This window comes from Contarinia nasturtii, unplaced genomic scaffold (genome assembly GCF_009176525.2).
Source record: "Contarinia nasturtii isolate CC-2019 unplaced genomic scaffold, AAFC_CNas_1.1 Cnas_scaffold_78, whole genome shotgun sequence".
Taxonomy (NCBI): Eukaryota; Metazoa; Arthropoda; class Insecta; order Diptera; family Cecidomyiidae; genus Contarinia; species Contarinia nasturtii.
In genome coordinates, this window is record NW_022197436.1 from 760,284 (window position 1) to 776,848 (window position 16,565).

The 16,565-nt window shown below is 33.0% G+C and overlaps 5 protein-coding genes across 11 annotated transcripts; 2 read left to right on the forward strand and 3 right to left on the reverse strand.

Annotated features, from left to right (window-relative positions):
• Window positions 1–233: 233 nt before the first annotated feature.
• LOC116336917 lies at window positions 234–1,390 on the reverse strand. Its single transcript, XM_031761144.1, has 2 exons — window positions 942–1,390; window positions 234–869 (listed from the first exon to the last, which is right to left on the reverse strand). The coding sequence occupies exons 1-2, from the start codon at window positions 1,228–1,230 to the stop codon at window positions 433–435; spliced, it is 726 nt and encodes a 241-aa protein (XP_031617004.1). The 5' UTR covers window positions 1,231–1,390; the 3' UTR covers window positions 234–432.
• Window positions 1,391–2,465: 1,075 nt separating this feature from the next.
• Window positions 2,466–7,053, forward strand: LOC116352264 (putative RNA-binding protein Luc7-like 2). Of its 3 annotated transcripts, none has more exons than XM_031784732.1 (6): window positions 2,466–3,358; window positions 3,584–3,678; window positions 5,890–5,988; window positions 6,065–6,496; window positions 6,591–6,669; window positions 6,752–7,053. In XM_031784732.1, the coding sequence occupies exons 1-6, from the start codon at window positions 3,298–3,300 to the stop codon at window positions 6,910–6,912; spliced, it is 927 nt and encodes a 308-aa protein (XP_031640592.1). In that variant the 5' UTR covers window positions 2,466–3,297; the 3' UTR covers window positions 6,913–7,053. The 3 variants fall into 3 exon arrangements, with proteins under 3 accessions (XP_031640592.1, XP_031640611.1, XP_031640602.1); XM_031784751.1 differs by lacking the exon at window positions 2,466–3,358 and adding an exon at window positions 4,305–4,383; XM_031784742.1 differs by lacking the exon at window positions 2,466–3,358 and adding an exon at window positions 4,305–4,368.
• A 351-nt stretch (window positions 7,054–7,404) lies between these two features.
• LOC116336788 (uncharacterized protein y4hQ-like) lies at window positions 7,405–9,416 on the reverse strand. The gene is made up of 4 exons (XM_031760921.1): window positions 8,768–9,416; window positions 8,287–8,551; window positions 7,846–8,190; window positions 7,405–7,769 (listed from the first exon to the last, which is right to left on the reverse strand). Exons 2-4 carry the CDS (start codon window positions 8,366–8,368, stop codon window positions 7,621–7,623), a joined length of 576 nt encoding a protein of 191 aa, XP_031616781.1. The 5' UTR covers window positions 8,369–8,551; window positions 8,768–9,416; the 3' UTR covers window positions 7,405–7,620.
• LOC116336761 (dymeclin) lies at window positions 9,261–13,466 on the forward strand. 5 transcript variants are annotated; one of them, XM_031760909.1, is made up of 11 exons: window positions 9,261–9,424; window positions 9,964–10,168; window positions 10,237–10,383; window positions 10,512–10,784; window positions 10,851–10,955; window positions 11,152–11,483; window positions 11,565–11,799; window positions 11,864–11,924; window positions 12,014–12,565; window positions 12,650–12,838; window positions 13,283–13,466. In XM_031760909.1, the coding sequence occupies exons 2-11, from the start codon at window positions 10,026–10,028 to the stop codon at window positions 13,361–13,363; spliced, it is 2,118 nt and encodes a 705-aa protein (XP_031616769.1). In that variant the 5' UTR covers window positions 9,261–9,424; window positions 9,964–10,025; the 3' UTR covers window positions 13,364–13,466. The 5 variants fall into 5 exon arrangements, with proteins under 5 accessions (XP_031616769.1, XP_031616744.1, XP_031616753.1 ...); XM_031760884.1 differs by having other exon boundaries at window positions 9,262–9,626; window positions 10,509–10,784; XM_031760893.1 differs by having other exon boundaries at window positions 9,262–9,424; window positions 9,961–10,168; window positions 10,509–10,784.
• Window positions 13,467–13,523: 57 nt separating this feature from the next.
• Window positions 13,524–15,247, reverse strand: LOC116336795 (tissue factor pathway inhibitor). Its single transcript, XM_031760933.1, has 2 exons — window positions 14,813–15,247; window positions 13,524–14,259 (listed from the first exon to the last, which is right to left on the reverse strand). Exons 1-2 carry the CDS (start codon window positions 15,048–15,050, stop codon window positions 14,084–14,086), a joined length of 414 nt encoding a protein of 137 aa, XP_031616793.1. The 5' UTR covers window positions 15,051–15,247; the 3' UTR covers window positions 13,524–14,083.
• Between the last annotated feature and the right edge of the window lie 1,318 nt (window positions 15,248–16,565).

Genomic DNA, 16,565 nt, shown 5'->3' on the forward strand with positions numbered 1-16,565 from the left:
TATATGACTTGCCTTTCATAATCATGATTTTTTCGGCGGTTGTGATTCTACCGGTATGTTCGTGGTCTATATTTTTTCAATGAAAAAAACCTTACCTTATTTTATAATGTCTCTATTCTCTTCGGCAAAAGGTATGATTCTCCAAAATAATTAAGAAGAAGCGTTAAAATTTACTTATTTATTGATTTTTTATTATTTTGTTTGACTTTTTTCAATCAAAAAAAAAACTTTCATAAAATTTAACTAAAAAATGCATTATGGCTTCATATTCACAGTAATCTAACCTCGAGCGATATTGCTTAAGTGTTCTTGGAACAAATGACAAAAATGTTGAACATCAATCGATGATGATTTGAACTAAAAAAGTGCATGAGTCAAATCGGTGTTACTCTGATGAACTTTGATGATTATTTATCTGGCATTTGTCGAATGTTACCGAATTGTCGACAAAAATTGAATGACATATGGATCGTGCATCAAAGCGTTTTTCTTGAGGCTCAACACCATCGACAGTATATCAGGTGCATTGGACAATTTATTATCATACGAATCCGTCGGTGAGATAGCACTGATTTGTGGCGATGGGCATCCATTAAATAATAAATGGTCATGATTTTTGTCATGAAATTCATTGCTGTCATCCGAAAATTTGGTGTTTAAAATCAAATTTTCTGCTTGTTGATTCGCATCGATTTGCATTGGTTTTTTCTTATTTCCTCCGGTTTTCTTTTTTTTCGTCATTTTTTTGGGTTGTTTTAGTTTTGATGGTTGTCGATCGATTTGTGGTATTGGTATCGTTCGTCCACCAATATTGGATGCCACGGATATGAGCGAATTAGCAAATACTACTACCGGTGGCATTGGTGCTCCTGAAATAATCGAATTTGGTTGTTTTGCATTACCGTTCCTATTGTTTTTCGATAAGGAAATTAGATGTTTACCTGATATCAAAAATGGATGATGGTTTGGTTTGAGTGTTGTTGATGACATTGGATTTGAATAGAATGGCGAAGTGGCTTGTGGTATTGGTGGTGGTGGTAATGAATATTGTGCAATAACATCGTGTCCCTGGATCCGTTTTTTCACATGCATATTTAGACGCTCACGGATATTCTCTTTAGAAGTAGCAGACACGTCAGGCGATTGAAATTTTGTTGATGAGCCATTTGGCAAGGCAATAGACGATGCCGACGGACTCGGTGCCGTTAAAAATAATTGTGGTATTGACATTTTTATCTATTTACACAGCTTTTGGAACAATTTTCACACGAAAAATACTGAAATTGATGATTATTTGGTTTTCGTGATTCGAAAACGAATTTGGCGAGATCGATTTTATGATTTTTATATAGTAGAATGTTTTACTTAGATGTATTATGACGCAGTTATATTCAACACATATTGAGAAAAGCAATAAAAACTGATACATTGACACTTTGGTTTGTTTTGATTTTATAAATTCACACGCACTTCATTTTTGTGTGTGTGTGATACTGAGAACAACATAAAGATGGCGCACTCAGTCTGTTATTGGAATATCAAATGAAATTCGTTTTTGCAATAGAATAGAACTGAGAAACATACACTCAAACAAACAAAATCACCATGTATATAATTATTTGTTTCCAGTCAAAACAATTATGTCCAGTACCTCATTAGAGGTACACTTTTTGACATACACCGATACGAAAGTTTGGATAACCTCTTGGTCTCGAATTAGCTACATATTTCGAGAGATCTTCATATTATGAAAACAAATTTTGCAAAACTCAATGTAATGGACTAATCGTTATAAACGTCATTATTACAAGTTTGAATGCCGTATCTCGTAATCGAATAGAATTTTTATGGAATTTTGGAACTTATAGTGGGGCAATTTGTGTTGATTAATTTTGATCTGCTCAAAAGTTAAGGGAAAAATCGGTTTAATTGGTGTTACACTTTGAACACAAAAAAAAAACGATTGTTGTGAAATCGTGCATATAAAAATAGCAACAATCCATAAACACGTTTAGAGATAAAAGTTATTAAACTTGATAAAATACTCTAGTACATATTCAAAGTGTTTGATCGATTTGAGATAAAAGACATTTAAAGGTTTTGAAGAAGTTAAATTTAATTTCTAAAATTCGAATTTTCGGCTAGCTGAGGTTCAAAATTGTAATACGGAATGAAAAAAATGTGGTTTGACATTTACTTCATTTTCACTAGAGGGCACTGCGGATTGAAACCAACACAACAACGAAGGCGAACACGTTGTGAAAAAAATGTGTGAAAATTATGCTGCTTTATAAAAAAAAACAATACCACAATTTTCTTCATTTTCTCTATGAAATGTTCAAAAAAAAAAATGCAATGCGGTTATGTTAGTTGTGGTCCGATTTGTCAAAATCGAAATGCAGACAGTGTAGACAAGACAAATGTCAATGAATTAGTGAATGACGACATATTGACCTGTCAAAATGAAACAATACCCATTCACTTTGTAGTATATAAGTACGTCGAACCATCGTAAAAAAGACCACGGAAAATACATTATTCCTGTAAATTTTTATTTTGTTTCGTGTTCGCATAGAAAACGGAACAAAAATTCTCACAAAAAAAAAATTTAGTTGACAAACAAATCAGCGTGGCTGCATATCAATTGAAAAATTGGAATCATAACCAATCTGTTTGGCGACCGACAAATTTAGTGTGTACAGCTCATCTCGATTTTGTGGAAAGTCAAGTCCGCCATTGCTGTTGTTGATAGTGGCTTGAAATATATTGTACGGTGTATTTTGTGTGGTTTTTTTTTTTGCATTTGCTCGGTAAAAAAGGAAGTATCTTCGAGCACGCGACACATTTTTATGATTTTTCATCGAAACTTGTTTTTTCATCGATATTAATCGTATAATTCGACTTACACCAAATGCGAATCAATCAATTCTAAACATAAAATAAAACATTAAATGCCACCACCAAGACCACCGACCGACTGACATATCTGTGGATAAGTCTTTTTAATTGTCGCTCATTATTTTGGCTCAAAATCTTTCACATCATATCTATTATCAAATGAAATTTCCAATCTTCGATCTCAAACAATTTTTTCTATTTATTCATTAAAAAAAAAAAAACACATTCTGCCCAACAATTTTGTTTTTCAAAGCAATTGTCAACATTTTCTGATAAACCATATCGCCGCGAATAAAAGACCGAACGAAATACGGTCCAAATCAATTTGAGCAACCCGGAATTTTTAAGTCAATTGTCAGTGCGTTAGTACGTATTTAAAATACGTAACAAATTGTAAATATGACGGCAACGGATCAAATGCGAGCTATGCTCGACCAGCTCATGGGAACATCACGAAACGGTAAGCATTTGTTTTGTTTTTCTATTCAACAATCAAGTAATCTCAATAGATCGAAATGCATACCACATACAAAAGGGCATTTTATGCAATTTGGAGCTTCTTTTGATTTGCATTCGATTGATTTGGTCTTAAATTTAGTGCAACGTAGTTTAGAGTTTAAAAATATTGTTAATTGATTTTTTTTTTTGGTGTCTGCTCGAAATTCGGATGGTTCACAAAATACAGGAGAAGGTGATAGATTCACGTTGAAGTTTAACGACCCAAAAGTATGTAAATCCTTTCTACTCGAATGTTGTCCACATGAAATACTAGCATCAACGGTAAGTTAAATAATCTCTTTTGAATCGTTTACCCTTTCACAATTTTTTTTCTTCTCTTAATTACTTCAAAAAAAAAAAGTCATATCAATGAACATTTTAAATAAAATGGTGCTAGAATTAAAAGAATATACAAGTAATACACAATGCAATTAGGAAAACGAACAAAGTCATTAACATTAGGTATTATTTTTCGATTTTCGTTAGAGAAACGTTATCACTTATTTTGCAAGATTTGAAATTAGCCATAATTTTATTTTTGGTCACACACACACACGTCTTCTGTTTGTTATTACATTTTAATTTCAGCTAGTTGTTAATTCGTTTTCATTATTCAACAATTTCGTGGTAATATTTTGTTGTTTATTATTTGTCACCGTCTTATGACCGAATAGAAAAAAATCATTTAAAAAAAAAAAACATATTAAAACGCGAGTTTTATAGATAGACAATTTTTAGTGGCATTTCACCCAATCAAAAAATGCCTTGTAAATTTTCGAATTCTATGACTGAATAAAGTGCAAGAAAGGGTAGAAAGAAATTTTAAAACTAAAAAAAAACAAAATCTTCGACTGGATATCTCTGATCGCTTCTTTAACATTAAATTGTGTTACCGATGTAATTTTCAGAAAATGCCATCGCTTTTTCTGTTAAGATGAGGATAGAAAATTGTGTGTTGTTGTAGGCGTATTTGTAAGTACAATTGACGTACGTATTAAACACAATTAATAAAATTTACAACAAACAAACAAAAATCAATCAAACCAAATTCTTAATTCTAATGTTGTGTCAAGTGCAAGCGAAACAATACAAAAACAAAACTTATCCATTCAAGTTTCACTTTCTTTAAAGTAATCTTTTTTTAATATTATTATTATTTTTTTTTTTTTTTTAATTCTAAAATAAATTATTTTGCGTAAAATGCTAATTAATATTTTTTCCATGGAGTTCAACGATGAATTCAAATTGAATGAAATATATATATGAAATCGCATCATCTGTCGTTCACTTTTTCATGAACGACCGCAATCTTTTTGTTCGTTTTTTTTGTTGTTGTTGCATAAATTTCTTTTATTAATTTTCCTCGTGCAGGACACACGGTGCGACATTCAATTTTGAATTCGAAATCAAATTTTTAATCGTAAACATTTAGATGTTTAGTTCAATAGTCATAACTTTGAAATCAAAAAAAAAAATTAAAAGAAAAAAATTACCAAACGAACACGGTGAAAAAAAAAACAAGACAAATAGCTAATTTATTTCAAGTTTTCCGTCTGCCCGTCGTGTCTCAATACTTAATCACTTTGTATAGAAAGTAGAGCGCTATGTATTGGTGAGTAAATTATTGTTTAAAATCAAAAAAACCAACAAAAAAAAACCACACACCCAAAAAACATCCAGCTTGAGGGCCATGTTTTTGAGGGTTAAAAAAACACACAGTTTTAAGAGCAAAAGGGCGGCTTTGCTGCTTTGAAAATACAACCACCACCGGTCAACGGCAAACCAAGTCTATTGAACAAATGCCGTTTATTTCCAACAAAAATGGAAGAAAACATTTGCACGGGCTAAAGTTTACCATATCACCACCAAACATTCAAATTCACACTGTAATTGAACATTTAATTAAAACTGAGTGACAATGAGAACGTTCGCATTTCTTATGATTTTCAATTTTATTTTTCAACAAATTGCTACATTATGTAGCTTATACAAATACATTAATATGTATTTATTACTTTTCTCAGTTTCAATTTCAATCACCAATCACTTCATACATTTAAAACAAATGAAAAAAAAAAATCTTTTTAATCTCAATGATTTATTTCATTTTGATTTAATTTCTCTACGAATTTCTATTCAATGCAAACTTATAAAATGTCGCCTTCGACTGTAATATTCGACGTTTGGTGAATGTTTGCGAAAAAAAAATTCCACAATTTCATTATCGAGAACGTACAACTTTAGTCCGTCGAAAAGATCACATCTTCTTCCATGTAAAGAAAATTATAAATTGATAACTCCGAAAGTGTATGTGTTACGCTTTTCTCATTGTGCTAAAGAAAACATTTTTTTTTTATAAAAAAAGAAGATGTTTTATCATCGATAAAACTATTGTATGATCAAGTATTTTGATTGTTGTTTTTTTTTTCTCTTTTTTTTCTTTCCGTCTTTTTTTTCTCACATTTTTGTCGTCTCTTTGTTCTGCAAATTCAGCGCATGGATTTAGGCGAATGTCCAAAGGTACACGATCTTGCATTGAGAGCGGACTACGAAAAGGCAGCGAAGCACAAAGACTATTACTATGACATCGATGTAAGTTCGTTTACAATTCGTTTGATTTATTATTTAAATGATAACGTTATTTATTTTATTTTGATTTTGTTTACAGGCGATGGAGCATCTGCAAGCATTCATCGCCGACTGTGATCGACGCACAGATGCGGCAAAAAAGCGTTTAGCCGAAACACAAGAAGAACTTACCGCCGAAGTGGCTGTCAAAGCAAATGCAGTACATCAATTGGCAGAGGAAATTGGTAAGAAATTAGCAAAAGCAGAATCGCTGGGTGAGGCCGGTGAAGTTGAAGAGAGCATACAATTAATGGCTGAAATCGATGAGTTACGTGCAAAAAAAGTGGCAGCCGAACAAGAGTATCGATCATCGATGCCGGCAAGCAGTTATCAACAACAAAAATTACGCGTTTGTGAAGTATGCTCCGCATATCTAGGCATTCATGACAACGACATTCGATTGGCCGATCATTTTGGTGGCAAATTACATTTAGGTTTTATGGCCATTCGAGATAAATTATCGGAACTAGAGGTAAATTTCTGCTACTTTTCAAATACCAATATCCGGTCAAATGATTTGTTTCGAAATTAATAATGATTTTTCATTTTCAATTTTTGACACACAGAAAACAGCCGGACCGCGAAAGAATGATTTGAAACGATCTGGAAGAAGTGACCGTGACTACGAAGACACTTCAAGATACGGTAGGTGTCACTTAGAAGCAAACATTTTGCTATTGCAATTTCATTCTATTGATTTTTTTCGAAACTCCTATAAACACTTTAGGTAAGAGTCGCTACTATGTCGGTGGTAGAGAATTAGATCGACGATCTCGTGTTCATCGATCCCGAAGTAAAGAGCGCAGACATGGACGATCAAGTCGCAGTAAAAGCTATTCATCACGCCGACACTCGCGCTCACGTTCACGCTCCCGGGATCGACGATAATATGGAAAAATTACAAAACGTATTTTAAATAAAATGTACATGAAAAATCACGAAATTGATCCCTAATTACACCGAACATGAGTTATTTAAACATTTAAGACATTTAAAAAGAGAAAATAAATAAATATACACAAAACCCAATATCTTGACGTCTTTCTTTTTTTGACAATTAACATTCTTTAAGCAAAAATTGAATTTACAAATCTGCTTCAGTCGAAATTAATATTTGAATAGAATAAAATAAATGAACAATCGATCAGTTTTGTATTAATTGAGTGCTCCGATTCCTGAAAATGCACTTTGCAAATGGTTGTGTAGAAATGAAAAGCAATTGTTTTGTCGTGTTCAAACGTTGTGCTACTTTAATAACAGTGGTAAATCATTAAAAAATATAACGCTTTTATAAAAAAAATAAAAATGATCGAACTATTACTACATTTAAATTTAGAAAGTTTCATTTTGGAAACCATAAGTTCCTAGAGTTGATCAGAAGAAAAGAATGGAAAAAATGGAAATTAATCAATAAGTAATGGAAAATGAATTGAAGGAATGGATCAGGAATTGTGGAGTAATGGAATAGTAATTTTTAAGTAAGTATGCCTTAATAAGTACTTTTCAGATTTTATCGAGTTTATAAAATGCCAGTCTAGCGATTCAGCGATTATGTTGGTCCTTGATATTTTGTTGACTGCTCCAAAGTCCAAACATTCAATTAACTGAATTTAGATCGAATTTTTCCGGATCGAAAGGTGTTGCGTACACTTCCGCCAACCACTCCATTTTGCTTTTGTATTCTTTGTGCTGAGGATTGGCAATTATTTCCAACAAATCTTCGTAACCCGCATATCCACCACAGTCTTAAATTATATTTAAAAAAAAAAGTTAATTTATATAAATAAATGATTAATTAATAATTTCAATAATTCATTTAACCTTCTGGGGGACATGCTCTTTTTCCAGTAACGCATCGTGGATAGGAGACGTCCTCTTCTGGCGCTATTATCTTTTCTAAGACAATATCGTGGTACCAGCCATCACCAAAATCGTACAAGTATGTTGCTTTGTCCTTGGCAAAAACAAAATACCGTGCGATCTTGATATTTTCTTCGGGAATGACTTCGGGCATAAGTCCAAAACCAAATCGATCTTCATCTGGAACGCCGATTGTGTCCTTTGTTCCAGTTATCGGATTTTTTACTTTAAATTCATGCAAATGACAATCGCTCCATCCCATGTAATGTTGCATAGCTTCGTGCAAATCGGCAAAAGTGAAATTACCTAGATTACGATTATTTGATTCGTTGTTTTGACAACATTGTTTCATTCAAATTCCAATAAATTGATATTAATATAGTAAAATGTAAGATTTTTAACCTGGCAATTGAATGCGTCGCCAAATTTTTGGCTTTATATTTTTCAACGAAATTTTGAATTGATAAATGTTGTTATCAGCCATTTTCTTTCTTGAAGTGATCGTTTGTTGTGCGTTAATTTAATTCTTTTCGTTCGTTTGTTTCTTCAATGCTGAAAGCTGGCTCAGCAAGAAAATCTCTATGGTAACTATATGATTGCTGTAAGTATGTTTGACTGCAAGAAGTGTTTCGTGATCGTCTCTATTTTTTCACAAGTCTATAATTGTCTGCGAACGAAGTTATCAAATTGCAAAAATTTTATGAATTATTTCATAATTTTCCCAGTGTGTATGGTAAAAATTTATTAACGACAGAAATTTATTAATGAATTAATGGTACGATTGGTACGTGCTAGTAACGTCCTTGCAACTAATCTTTCCCAAATTAATCTTTTAATAATTAAATGATTATCATTACATTTTAATCTGAATCGATTTATTTACCTGTTCTGATTGAATTTTGTTTTGATCCTTGCGTAAAATTAAAATTTTTGAGAATATGCTTCAATGAAATGTAATTTTTCGTGATTGTTTGTTCGTTTAAATTCATAATAATGCGCAATTGGCTGTATCATACGTCATAGCTTAAGTGTTTAGAACATAATTGTTGAAATGCATTTAGAACTTAATTCCAGCAGGACAAAAGGATTAACATTATTTTGTTGTCGTTAAAATTTTCTAACGAAATCTCCACTCGCAAATGTATTTGTGCGATTTTTAGTTGTGTAACTGCTTGTTTTAACCATTTATTTTGATATCGTCAATACAGTAATTTGAAAATTCAAAAAATAAACTAGTATTGAAAATAATTCGGTGCGTAAAAAGGTGAAAAGTACGGTCAAATGTATCGCAAAGTACACAAATTCGTTGGGCCAACTTCACAATGGTAAACGTCATCGTTGAATTGAGGTTAGTGTCACTTTTTGTACACATAGACAAAAATAATAGGTTGAAAGAAATAAACACACAAAAACCAATTCAATGATCATGCCAGAACATTAAATGCTTGTTGATACAATTTGTAGATGGATTTCATGGAAACATCACAACAGTGTGCTAAAGAAAAATCGTGATTTGTCACCAAAGTGATACACCAGATGTGTATGTGTAATTTGATAAATAAAAATTAAATGACAACCGATCTGACATCCAAATACCGATAAGAAATTAAAGCCAGAAAAGATATACACGACGCATATATATCGAATATTGTGTCGTTTATTTGGCATTTGTCAATCGCCTCTATGTTTATTGATGTCAATACACGGTTGTTTTTTTTGTATGGTTGGCATAAAAATTAAACGCAAGTGTTTTTGGTTTTTGTTATTACTCCAATTCGCGTTCAATCGTTTGTTTGTTTTTTGCTTTGCATTCATTTTCACCGAAAAATTGCAAGTACATTCATATTTCATTCAATGTACGGTGTTTAGATCGTTATTTATTGCATAGATTGAAATCGTAGTTAAAAACCCGAATCAACATCAACTGGTGACGATAAAAATCGGCTTTAATTGTTCCTAAATTGGATTATTTCGTATTCATTGCACCATTTTTTTTGTTGTTGTCTCTTCAATTATCATTTCAAAAAGAGAAAAAAATTCATTTTGTTTATTTCATTTCAACGTTCCATACGTAAGCAGTATATGTGTTAACTACAAGACTGATTTGAATAAAAAAACGAGTTAAAAGAAAACTGACAGAGATGGGCTTGAACATAAGTCGACAAACGGATCTCTCCGATAATACATATTTGAAGCAGTTTGTTGGCAAAAATCACATCGAAGCCACCAACGATGACTTCTGGAACTCATTCTTACAATATCAAATTACGTTGCCAGCTAACAGGTAATACCGAGAAAAACGATGACATTCTTGCGTAATGTGTGCCATTATCTGTGTTATCTTTGTTACAGCGAAGAGCAACTCAGCCTTGATTCCCGCCTTGAGACAATGTGTCAAGAATTCATAGCCCACAATTTGGCAACGGGAAATTTTGGATCGCTCATAACAGTATTTTTGAACAAAGTTAGTCAATTACTGGAGTTATCCGATAAAGACAGGTATTGTTTACATTCGACAATATTGACATTCAAATAGAATCCAGAAATCCATTTATATTACAATTGTTCATTGTTTGTTTATCCACCTTTTTTGCTTTTGTTTGCCAATTCGTCATATATTATAGTAGCATGCATATATGGCAAACATTTAACGCACTCTTCATCATTCGATGTACGGTGAAATATTTGATTGAGACGGGTTCAGAGTACCAATTATTGCAACATTTTGAAGCGATGCCCGATGCAAACATATTATTGAATGGCACAACAACGACGACGACATCAACAACTGTTGACATTGACAATGAAAATAAAACGAAACCGGTACGAACGGTAGATGGTTCAAAATTTGAAGCATTCTTCGATGCAGTCGTCAACCTACTGATCATCATTCCGGTGAAGTAATTACACAGATCTTTAGACTCAGTATGAAAAATAAAAAATGTAAATGTGTCCATTACTTTCAGAGAGTTCACTTATCATCTACACTTGGAGGCGGTAAATTTGCTGATAGTTCTGTTGTCAGTGCATCTTTTTTCACAACAACCAATCGAAAAATCAATCATTTTTAGGTAAGATGGTGTTGAAGACTTTTCAGAGCTGTTATTGGTACCGCAGAAATGTGGCCAATAGTGAGTGCCCGCATTTATTCAATATCAAGTATCGCAAGAAAATTACCCAAGCTTCCATGGTGCCCATAACAGTTTCAGGCTTCGGTCTTTGTTTTGTCTTCGATTCATATTCTAATATCTCGTTTTATTCGAACAGAACGGTATACAATAATGCAAATGCAAACACTCTAATGAGTGCATTGCTGCATTTTGTAAGCCGTATGGTTGACGAGCCAACGACTATGTTTGGCATCAACACAGGCGGTTCACTGGTTTTTGGTCTTGCCGAATCGTTACTATCCATTTTTACGTTCCGAAAAACACATCAGGATTTTCTTGGCTCAAATGACTTACCAACCGCATTCAAAGAACACTATCCACTAGCAAATCAAAGCCTCCTACTTATACTTATACTTGTCAACCATTGTACGGCAAATACTAAAAATAACAAATATCGCGAAAGCTTATTTGGATGCTGTGATTCAAAAGGTAAGCGTAAAAGGGTAATAAATTCACATTTTATCCAAATTCAATGGTTTTTGTTTATTTAACTTTTTTTTTTCTTTTCAGTGGAGTCTCCAAAGGATGGGCATACATTTAAAATCGACTTTGTTCAATTGTTCAATACTTTGTGCAAAATTGTAACGATCGATCAAGCAACATTGCTACTATATTTGCTACTGCATCGCAACCAACAATTCTATCAATTTGCAATGGCCCAAGAGAATCTACAACAAATGGTGATACCAATATTGCAAACGCTTTATAATGCACCGGACAGTACGTCACATCACATCTATATGACGTAAGAATTCAATTTTCTATATCACAAATGTATCAATGTTTAGAAGCACCTTTTAATATTGCAGTTTGATCGTTTTGCTGATTCTGAGTGAAGATGATGGTTTCAATAAAAGCGTACATCAAATTGTAAGTGACTGGTCTAAATCGACGGCCAACATTGAGCGAAACTCTCTTTTTATTTACATTAAAAATAAAACTGTCCCTTCCAATTTCAGATATTAAAAAATATCCATTGGTACACGGAACGTTCAATTTCCGAATTATCACTAGGCGGCCTTTTAATATTAGTCGTAATCCGAACCATTCAATATAATATGTTAAAAATGCGCGATAAATACCTTCATACGAATTGTTTAGCAGCCTTGGCGAATATGAGCGGTCAATTTCGCCATTTGCATCCGTATGTGAGTCAGAGACTAGTTAGTTTATTCGAAACATTGGCCAAAAAGCATGCACGTCTGTATGCCGATATGAATGGTGGCGTTGCCGGTGCCAGCAGTATGAGCGATGGTAGTGGCGTTGAAAGTGGCACCAATAGTACATCAACCATTATTGCAACCGATGCAGCCGTACGTTCAATGGTACTAGAGGATCTATCAGTGCTGGAAGAAGTGTTGCGTATGGTCTTAGAAATAATCAACTCATGCATATCGCATCAACTAGTTTATTGTCCAAATCTTGTGTACACCCTATTGTATAAGCGGCATGTATTTGAAGCATTTCGAAGTCAATCAGCATTTCAAGACATCATTCAAAACATCGACATGGTAATTACTTTTTAATTAGTGCAATTATTTGTTCTCGAGAGAGAAAACAACGTTGACCTTTTGTTTTGTTTACCGGTTTAATAGGTTGTTGGTTTCTTTTCGTCACGCTTACAACGAGTTCAAGATCAACGCGGTGAATTGGGTGTAAACGAGGTTTTGGAGGTTATATCGAAAGGTGCAAGTCAATGGTCAAGTGACCGACTGCGAAAATTTCCCGATTTAAAATTTCGCTATGTTGAAGAGGATTCGCCTGAAGAGTTTTTCATACCATACGTAAGAAATTGAATCGATTCTAAATCAAATCAGCTGAAATATCGCATCGGAATAATGAGCACAACCATTATTTGTATGAGAGCAAAAAGGGGTGTGAGGGTGTATTTAGTAACACTTAAAAAGATAAAACAAAAACGATCTCTTGCATTCAGATGAGGTATTTCAGCTTAGAGGTGTCAAAGGGACAAATTTAAATTTTAAAACGGACTAGAATGAACTTTTCGACGGACAGCCAGAGAACGGTTCGAACTTTCGAAGTAGCTACGGACAAAATTTCGTATGTCTTTTATGGTTCGGACACATTTTCATCCGAAACAAATCAACAAAATCGATGGTTTGTCCGTGTTCGCCACTGTCCGTTGACATCTCTATTTCATCTATGACTGGAAATATTACCGTCCGGAAAGTAACAATATTCGTTTGTTTGTTTGTTTTTTCTCTCAGGTATGGTCGCTAGTCACCAAAGGATCATTACATTTCAATTCGGAAATTATGAAAGGACTCAGCAGTGAAATCAATTGCTAAGCAATCGTATATATCGAGTATAATCAATATCGCAGGTCAATCAATTGTCAATAATCTGAACAATAATAAACAATGATATGTTTGATACAAATATGTGAACAAATCCTATCTAAATCGAAATATTTAAGTCAAGGAAAAGAAGGAAAAAAACAATAACCAATCAATTTAAGATATTCATATTATATATTTGCGTGACGCTTTCAACGCATACAATTTATTTTTTATTTATTAATATATTCACTTATTTTATTCTTTCTCTCTACATTTTCTTTTTTTTCTGTTGTTATTGTTGTTGTACACAATGAAATTTGAATACTTTCCACAATGACATGAAACACACATACTAATAGAGAAAAATAATAATAATTTAACAACAATGTCCCATGCGTCTCTGTCATGTATGGCCAATTTAGTTCGATACAATTCTAAATTATTCTATACTATTTTCTTTTTCTGTTCAAACCAAATAAGAAACAAAACATAACTATTTAAAACAAAAACCACATAACGAATAGTGCATAGAAATGTTTGTATAAAAATTGTGCGTTATCAAAGTTTATTTTTAAAATTAAAAAAATAAAAATGAAAAATATAACTATATATATTTAAAAAAAGAGAGCTTATTTTCTTATATTTGGTTGGATAATGCTGTGGAAGAAATCACGCAAAAATGTATGACGCCATAGTAAATGCATTGCGGTGACTCAATGGTGTACATTACTAAATTCCTTTGCACACTTCCAAACACTGTTTTTTCGTTGGGAAATTGTTGCCATTGCCATCGCAGCCACCGAATTTGAACTCTTTGCATGATTTTGTTGATGGATCATAGCTCCAGCGAGAAATTAATGCACGGCACATACCCTTTACAAATACAGGTAATATACAACGTTCACCTAAGAAAAAAGAAACGTATAAAAAGATTATTTCATTATATTTGGTCCTGAATCCGGCGAACAATATATTCGAAACGATTGATTGCAGCGGAAAAAAAAACATTTAATTTTTTTTTCAATTTCAAATAGTAGTACTGCACTAGAGCTAGCCCACAAATAACAGCATCAGTAGTACATACAACAACAAGTGGTTTTATGTATTATTTTCGTAAAATATCTGTGCGGCTATCAAAGTAGTACACATTATTTTCGGAAATCGAGTTTTGATCAAGGTTTTATTTTTTTTTTTATCTCAATCCTTTGCATTTACATAGTAGCATAGTACATGCATATCGCACATTGCAGCGCAAGACTGCAAAGTTCAATGTGTGTACTCATTCACAATCTCGTACATTCGGAAGTTGGGAAAAATGTGTCGCATAATGAACGAGCGAGACGTTTGTGTGTATTTTTTTTTTTTTTTGGTTCCTCTCTAAACATTAACTTCTTTGTTTGGCCGTTTGTGATAATGTGGCCGGTGAAAAAGACACAACAACAAAAACAAAATATTCACCTGGTTTCATGTCTTTCAAATCATTGATTGCTGAAGCAGCAGTAGATGATGACGACGACAACGATGATTGGTTATCGCTGCCAATAGAATCGATGAGTTCAGCCATGCGAAGTAGTAGTTGCTCTTCGTCGTTGTCGATAATTTCATCATAAATATCGAGCGGTTTTGAATTACATCCATTGGTCAATGCAAAAATGCAAATTGCAATAGCCAATAGCACTTTTATTTGCACCATCATATTTTCCACACAATTTACAAAACAATTTGTACTTTCGCGACTATAAACGATGTCCAAATTTGTACTTTTCAATGTGAGTTTTTTTTTCACTTTTGCTCTAAAACAATTTTTATTTTGTCTTCAGTCAATCAGAAAAGAGAAGAAAAAAAAAATTTAGTAATAAACAAACACACCAACACACACTTCAACTGTACGGCTCAACATTAACTAACCGAATGATGAACGGTACGGTTTTATATATTCTTCTTGAGTTGGGCACGCGAACGCGTAAACAATTTAGTCGAACCTCATCGAAAACTCTTCAAACCAATGACGATGACTTCATCATCATTTATTATGAATTCACAGATACTTTCCGAAGAAGAGAGAAACAAACATATGGCCTATGTAACTGCTATATGGTAGTAAAAACAAAGTGAACAACATGCTATTTGAGGAAAATCATTTAACGTTTTTTTTTTGCGTATGCATTTTGAAAGTACCGCAAACTGTTGCTGCTGTTTGAGTTGAACGTAGGGAATGCAACAAAAAAAACCAAACAAACAAAACTTGCGATATGAGAATGGCACGTTAGTCGAAGAAGAATGACAGACGATAAATGAAAAAAAAAATGACCGGTGAAATTTTTACTTAAACAATATATACAAAAGATTTGGGCGCATTTCACGTGTACTACATGCACACCACGTATTTTCAAGCGAAATCAAATTATCAAACAAAACTCTCAAAATATTAGAAATAATGGCATCATTATGATTGATACTTCTTTTTTTTTGCTTCATACGTGATTTTACGCACACACGCGGCATAGCGGTAAAATAGTCTCACCTTGTGAATGCGATTTAAATACTTGAAATACATTGCATACGATTTCTGCAAATATGCTGACGCACATACATGCATGTTTACTGTTTTTTTTCTTCTCTTCACATTGTTATTGCGTTAATCGTTTCTGAGATTTACGTCTGCGAGTGCATTCAAAGATATTATGCATTTTTTTCACATTATCATTATTACAATTTATCGACATCATTATCAGCTCGTCGGAGGTCAATCTTCGCTTATTTTTCGAATGGCTTTCCATTTTTTGTTGCTCTTTCCAATGTGAACAATTTTATTCGAAGAGCCGAATTGCTAATTGAATGTTCTGGAAAACACACGGGATTTATATAATGAATTTATTCTCAATTACGTAAGATTTTGTATGCTCCCGCATTGCGGGTTTCTTATGTATTTGCAATGTATACATCATTAAGTGATTCGGAAATTCCCAAGTTTTATATAGCATTTCGACGTGATTCGTGTGTTTAAACATTGTGTTTTCGTCAAGCTACTTTCATTTTCATTATGAATTAATTGAAGAAAACAAAAAATAAACAACATTGGCCAACCATATGTTGAATATTGCGAATCGTTGATAGTTTTATGGATTCATTATTATTTTCAAGATGTTTCTGGAAGGTTGGTGCAAATACGTTGACAAGAATGTTGAATACCTATATTTATCGTCGACAA

Coding starts and splice junctions, on each gene's coding strand:
- LOC116336795 (XM_031760933.1), bottom strand. CDS start 15,050: ATGATGGTGCAAATAAAAGTGCTATTGGCTATTGCAATTTGCATTTTT. Junction 14,260..14,812: donor TTTGAAAGACATGAAACCAG/GTGAATATTTTG, acceptor CTTTTTTCTTAG/GTGAACGTTGTATATTACCT.
- LOC116336761 (XM_031760884.1), top strand. CDS start 10,026: ATGGGCTTGAACATAAGTCGACAAACGGATCTCTCCGATAATACATAT. Junction 10,384..10,508: donor GAGTTATCCGATAAAGACAG/GTATTGTTTACA, acceptor CATATATTATAG/TAGCATGCATATATGGCAAA. Junction 11,484..11,564: donor TGGATGCTGTGATTCAAAAG/GTAAGCGTAAAA, acceptor TTTTCTTTTCAG/TGGAGTCTCCAAAGGATGGG.
- LOC116336917 (XM_031761144.1), bottom strand. CDS start 1,230: ATGTCAATACCACAATTATTTTTAACGGCACCGAGTCCGTCGGCATCG. Junction 870..941: donor TCATCCATTTTTGATATCAG/GTAAACATCTAA, acceptor CGATTATTTCAG/GAGCACCAATGCCACCGGTA.
- LOC116336788 (XM_031760921.1), bottom strand. CDS start 8,368: ATGGCTGATAACAACATTTATCAATTCAAAATTTCGTTGAAAAATATA. Junction 8,191..8,286: donor GCGACGCATTCAATTGCCAG/GTTAAAAATCTT, acceptor ATCGTAATCTAG/GTAATTTCACTTTTGCCGAT. Junction 7,770..7,845: donor AAGAGCATGTCCCCCAGAAG/GTTAAATGAATT, acceptor ATATAATTTAAG/ACTGTGGTGGATATGCGGGT.
- LOC116352264 (XM_031784732.1), top strand. CDS start 3,298: ATGACGGCAACGGATCAAATGCGAGCTATGCTCGACCAGCTCATGGGA. Junction 3,359..3,583: donor CATGGGAACATCACGAAACG/GTAAGCATTTGT, acceptor CACAAAATACAG/GAGAAGGTGATAGATTCACG. Junction 6,497..6,590: donor ATAAATTATCGGAACTAGAG/GTAAATTTCTGC, acceptor TTTGACACACAG/AAAACAGCCGGACCGCGAAA.